This window comes from Drosophila simulans, chromosome 3L, assembly GCF_016746395.2.
Source record: "Drosophila simulans strain w501 chromosome 3L, Prin_Dsim_3.1, whole genome shotgun sequence".
Taxonomy (NCBI): domain Eukaryota; kingdom Metazoa; phylum Arthropoda; class Insecta; order Diptera; family Drosophilidae; genus Drosophila; species Drosophila simulans.
In genome coordinates, this window is record NC_052522.2 from 3,600,857 (window position 1) to 3,606,856 (window position 6,000).

The 6,000-nt window shown below is 42.7% G+C and overlaps 2 protein-coding genes across 3 annotated transcripts in view; one reads left to right on the forward strand and one right to left on the reverse strand.

The window, feature by feature from the left end:
• LOC27209329 (dendritic arbor reduction protein 1) overlaps positions 1 to 3,129 on the forward strand; it is a 26,908-nt gene extending 23,779 nt beyond the window's left edge. Inside the window, exon 6 of the mRNA XM_039293256.2 lies at positions 2,400 to 3,129. Coding sequence (XP_039149190.1) covers positions 2,400 to 2,587 — 188 coding nt within the window. The 3' untranslated portion in view covers positions 2,588 to 3,129. The remainder of the gene's footprint in view (positions 1 to 2,399) is intronic.
• Positions 3,088 to 4,429, reverse strand: LOC6736657. 2 transcript variants are annotated; one of them, XM_016170291.2, is made up of 3 exons: positions 4,334 to 4,427; positions 4,098 to 4,274; positions 3,088 to 4,000 (listed from the first exon to the last, which is right to left on the reverse strand). In XM_016170291.2, exons 2-3 carry the CDS (start codon positions 4,269 to 4,271, stop codon positions 3,149 to 3,151), a joined length of 1,026 nt encoding a protein of 341 aa, XP_016030259.1. In that variant the 5' UTR covers positions 4,272 to 4,274; positions 4,334 to 4,427; the 3' UTR covers positions 3,088 to 3,148. The 2 variants fall into 2 exon arrangements, with proteins under 2 accessions (XP_016030259.1, XP_002083513.2); XM_002083477.4 differs by having other exon boundaries at positions 4,098 to 4,429.
• Between the last annotated feature and the right edge of the window lie 1,571 nt (positions 4,430 to 6,000).

Below are 6,000 nucleotides of genomic sequence, written 5' to 3' on the forward strand. Positions count from 1 at the left end.
ACTCAAGTGGGTTCCCTTGAAAATGCTAATAGTTCTCGTTCCGATTTGGTTCAGATCGTAACACCCAGCTTCGGGCCAACACGAATTCCGGGCCAGGCTTATTGGATTTGAGCTGACTTTCGCAACTCCTCGAGTGGCAGTTCGAGATGCAGAAACGCTTTGCTACCGTCTGATGGCTGTCGTTTTGTTTGGCTTTCGAGTTAGTTAGCTGTGTTCCGGCGAAGCCCAGCCCATTCCATTCATAGATTTCGTTTATTTTCCCCTCGGCGCAGCACACACACATTTTTCATGCCATTTTTGAGGCGCCACCAGGCTGTTGTCTCTGCTGATTAGCAACGCCGGGCTGAGAATTCGAGAGTTTTCGGTGTTAAAGGGGGAAGAAAGGTGACGAGATCGACAGATTTCCACCGCAAATATTTACCAGTCATCGAGCTCTCCGCGGCAGTTCGTTTCCTAAGTCTTTCGTTTGCGCAAAGTGAAGAGGTCCATTAGCAAGAGGAAAACTATTGGTCAACTCTGTCAAGGCACTCAAATCTCTTGGCGATCGGAATGAGCCAACTTCTATCTTTCTATTTTATAAGTTGAAAAATATACTTAATTAATATCCTATATACCCTAAAATCGGATATTCTTTGTTCCTGTCCCAAACTCTTCACTTTTGCCATCCCCACTTCTCTCGCATCTTCTCATAAAATCTCATGACTCGTAAATTTGTCATTTTTATTTGGGCTTTTTGTTTTTATCTGGCTGCGTCGATTAGAAAATCACTTGGTAACTAATCTTTATGCAGGAGGCGAACGCATAAATTTCCCATATCTCACAACCAGTCTCTAGTCTGCGGTCCAGTATCCGCAGCCTGGGCCCTAGGATTCGGGCTCGGAAACAGATTCGTGGTGGGATTCGGGCTGGAACTGGCTTGTTTTGTACTGATTTGTTTGCTAATACGTTCGCGCTGCCATAAATTAGTTTGATTTTATGCCCAGAGACTGGAGGAGGTCTTTTATGGTCCAGAGCCCGGGGCTTTGGTCCGTAGTTCGAAGTTTCAATCCCCGATGTAGCCTGAATTTATTTATATTGCCGCGTTGGCCTTATCGCGGCTGTAAGTAAAATTATGAAGTAATTCCGCTGCGCTTATCGCATTGCGTTCATCGCACATTACAAAACAACATTTACATAACTTTTGTTAGTTCGCCAGTCGGTTTTGTTTGGTTTGCGGCTGAATGGCTGCCGTGATCATTGCCAAATTAAATTCCCACGGCCGGGGAGGTCTTTAATGTCCCATTCTGGGCCAGGTGACTCACTCGTACCCGTTTGGCCATTTTCGAATAACAAATTCCCCACGTGTCCATCTAAGCCCGCGATCGCCGCGATTATGTTCGCATCTCGGGACATTTAAGTTCATTATAAGAGATCTAAATAAACCAATAAGTCACGCCACGAGTCGAGGGGCATTGGGTTTCTATCCGAAAATCCCCAGCAAAGTGTCAGCTGAGTGCCACTCGAGATCTCTTGGTCTCGAGGGCTTCCAAAACTTAACAAAATTTGTGCGTTTCTTCGATGAACAAAATAATAATAAACAACATTCACAAGCCTACTCTCTTTGATGTTGGTTGAGATCTCGATACTGAGATGATTAAGAAAGCTGCATGAAAGGGGGAAAGTTCGAAAAGAACAATCTACTCCCGATTAAGTTTCAAAAAATTTTCAAAGGCAGGAATGGTAAAGAAATCACATAAATAGTTTAACTTTACTACCCAACTTAAATCTTCGAGCAAATTTCCAAATCCCTTTTCTTTAAGACCCCTACAAATCGCTGTCTTTCGGCGCCGAAATCCCAATTCTGCACACCCCAACCAATCCAATTGGATTATGTCCATGGATAAGCCTTTCGGTTCGCTCCACAAATTACAAGTCCACAGCTTGGCAACCTAAAAAGTCAAGTTCGCGCAAAAAATTTCCGGCCGCAATAATTATTTCATTCGATTTCAGTCTATGTTTGAACACGAATGTTTGTGTTTATGTCGCATTTCAATGTTTGAGGGGTTTTCGGAGGGTATGAATTAGTCATACAGAGTAATAACAAAGAGTTTCGCTCACCGGCCGGTGGAATTTTTTTTCGAATTTCTGTGCCCCGTAACACAAATGGTAATATATTTCACAGGGTACAAAACAGACAACATGCAAACTTGTGTATCAAACTACTGCAGCTGCTGTTCTGTCCATTCTGCAATGGGCAAAACAATTAAGTATCAAGTATATTTCAATTACTTTGTAGACCGCTTTCAATAGGGCAATATATCGGTGTAGTGAATTAGTAATTCTTTTAAATCCTAGAAAATTGAATAATTTATAAAAAAGTTGACCTTACTAATTCTAGATCCTCTATTTCCGTTTTCCAGGTGAGAAGCCGTACACCTGCCAGTGGCCGGAATGCGAGTGGAGATTCGCCAGGTCGGACGAGCTAACCAGGCACTACAGGAAGCACACGGGGGCCAAACCCTTCAAGTGCATCGTGTGCGAGAGGAGCTTTGCGAGGAGTGATCACCTGGCGCTCCACATGAAGCGCCACTTGCCCAAGAACAAATGAGGAAGGCGCAGGGTCGGGGGCCCAGCTGCACATTTGCAAATTGAACTATACCACAATCCAAAGGACTTTAGCATAGATAAACTGTATTCGTTTAGTTGAAAGGTTAACTACTAGATGGTACACACTCTACTGTAGGAACAGCTAACCAATTGCGGGTGGGGAGTACTCTGTTTATTGCCCGCTCGATTAACTCAAACGCGAATTAGACTAAGTAAATGAAATTACCACCTGCTTGACGAACATCCTACTGTACCAACTAACCCGCTCCATAAGGCAAATATACCCTCGGCACCACAATCACAAATTAAACTAGAATAAAGTAGGATTACGTTACTGTGTATAAACATACTTCTTTGCATATAGAACAGTAGATCTACATAGATGTTTAATCAGAGTTCGCATCCTAGGCGGGTTAAGTAGCAGTAGTCCCATGTATTCTATTTGTATATCACTATCGTATGTATCTTAGTGTCGTAAACCGTTTAAAAACCACCAAAAAGTGCTGGCACAAAAACATCCAATAAATTTATTTGAAGAACATATTTAATTTGATTTCTTTCTTCACTTGGCATATTTTTTGGTCCAATCCCGTGCATTCTTGTCGTGGAGCGCGCGGTTTCCCTTGAAAACATCTGCGACTGACGCATCCATAGGATCGTTTGGATTCGGGTCCGCCAGCAATGACATTATCGATATGAGTACCTTGGACATCGACAAAACTGGCGACCACTTGGAGCTGAGAATATCCAGGCAAATGCGCCCAGATACAGCTATGTTGCAGTGGTAAGTCTTGGTTAGAAACGCAAGATAGGGGGGATGAAATGGATAGTTCCCGGGAAAGACTATCTCCACTCTAAAACGTCCACCTTCGTAAACTGTTTCCGAGGGACCTGGGATCGTGGCTACCCAGTGGAACATATTGTCGCCCACCAACTCCACCTTACACCCTTCCGTTTCATCGGACGAGAAGTCTAAGATCTCTCGACGCAGCCTAGTCATGGTGAGGTGATCACCTTGGGTGGGTATTCCGGATTCGATGCGAAAAAGTCTTAGCACCCGAGAATTTCTTTGCAACCACCGAAATTCAGAAGTTGAGGCAATTGGCACATTATCAGCCGCAGTTGGTAGGTGCATCTGTGGAACTTGGCTTGCAGTGTCTCGAACAGGCCGATTCGAAGGTGTAGCTACTGCAGTTGAAACCGATCTGGGGCCACGACTTGGCGACACAGCGACTGATGGGCCAGTTGCTTGACGATCAGGAGTTCCCATAGCATGGGTAGTCAAAAAAACAGAAACAAAGTGAGGTCGAGAGCGGACTTCTTCCTCGGCAGTTCCTTCATTTTCCTCAGAATCTGGACTAGCAGCCAAAGCAGCCACAGCCTCGACTCTCTCTCGTTGTATTTCTCGCATTATCTTCAAAATAAAACAGGGTATGAAATGAAATATGTATATGCATTGAAAATATGCATGCCCTAAAACAAAGACATAAGAATACTCTAGTACAACTCACCGGGTTTGAAAAACGAGCTGCGGGACGCCTGCCCCTAGGGGCTGCGCGGCCACCACGTGGTCTGCCGGACTGGGCCCTTGAGTTACTACCACGGCGCAGAGTGTTGGACTCGTTTCTGGGGCTTCCATTAGCTCCCCCACGTGCTGCAATCCTTTCACTTCGTCGTGCTGGCATTATCTGTAGTTGAGCACAGCGAGTATGGCGAAAATAATACAGAAATATGCTTCACCACCAACCAATTTAGAAAGAACCCACTTTCACGCAATAGAATATCACAGGAATAAAAAATATATATGCTTTTCGCTTTTCGCCAGAATGTCAAAAAAGTAAGAGTCACTCGATACTCTAAGCAGTGATGTGCTGCTTTATATCGATATATATTGCTTGTGAACACTTATTTTATCAGGTTCAAAATAAAAAGAAGCAACACTTCCATATAATAATATAACTTCATATATTGTAAACATTTGAGCATCTGGTGTTTCCATGACTGTGCTTTGATTAAAAGCCTAATCTATTTGCAATTCACGGCCTGATTTGCTTGTCACTAATTTATGACCATCGCCTGGACTTTAAACAATTATTAACATTTCCCCAATACGTGCCTGGCAAAACAAACACAAATCACTGAAAGTTTTCCCCATTCGAGATCTATTCGAAACGCTCCACACGTCACAAAGAGCTTCATAAGTTTTTCTATCGACTAAAAAGACAATAATTTCATTTAGATGAGAATGTAAGCCCGATAAGTGTGACCCCATGCCAAACGAAATGTCTTGGAACTCAATTGGGTTTTGTTGTACTGGGCTAGCGATCATTATCAAAATATTTTGTACACGAAACAAACATGTCAAGCAAATGTCTTGGCCCCCTTCCCCAAGCCTCGAAAGCGACCCGAAAAAATTGTTAAAAATAACAATAATAATTTCAATTGTCTGCCTGCATTTCGATTCGAACGCGTCATGTTGTTTTGATTGGGGCGATGATACAAGTAATTTCGCTTTTGCCCCTCCGATAGTGTATTCGTTTATAGAATAGAGTTCAGAAACCGAGCTAAATATATTTTATACAAATAAGAGAACCCGTTTGACTTATCAGAAATTTATAAAACTCTTAGAGCAATTAATTAGGGGATTATATGATTCGTAAGCTGGCTGAGACGGAGGTAAGAATTTCTTTACTACAAGCATTAGATGAAAATAAATGAATTATTTAAGTTATTTTCCAAAAGTTGTATATTGCCTTGATGCCACAATTCAACAATAATATGCTGAATATGTGATTTATAATGCTATTTTTCCGTTGTGTAATGTTACTTATGTTGTGAGTACTCGATTATGCCGTTTCCGTGGGCGTTGAGACATTGGCATGCCCCTTTCATTCATCCCAGCATCTCGGTATCCACGGGCACATCCCCAACCACATCCATCCGCATCCACATCCACATCCATATCCATCCAGTGCCATTCCATTCCAGCACCACTCTTCAATTGTGGTGCGTTGCCTGCTGATTAATCATTGGCCGACTGACAGCTCAACTTTGCGGCCACAACGCTTATTAAATTGGCTTAAGATCGACGGATAAACTTAAAGTACGTGTAGGAATGGGACCCCACAACTGGATATTATGCATATAGTACGTCGCACAAAGGTATTGTCTACAGCACCCACTTGGCCACATGAGATACGATATTGTTCGATGGCAACAAAGCCTCGTGAAATTGATTCGATTTCAGTCAGATCGCACAGATGTGATAAATCGCATGATTTCAATTAATTTGTGTGCGAAAAGCGAGAGGAAGTGCACTCATTATGCCAGCTTTGTTAATTTATCAGTGGAGTTTATAATGATATACGCAAAATATGTTTTAATTTGCAGCTAATTAAGCCCGTCGCGGAACTC

Coding starts and splice junctions, on each gene's coding strand:
- LOC6736657 (XM_002083477.4), bottom strand. CDS start 4,271: ATGCCAGCACGACGAAGTGAAAGGATTGCAGCACGTGGGGGAGCTAAT. Junction 4,001..4,097: donor CAGCTCGTTTTTCAAACCCG/GTGAGTTGTACT, acceptor TTTATTTTGAAG/ATAATGCGAGAAATACAACG.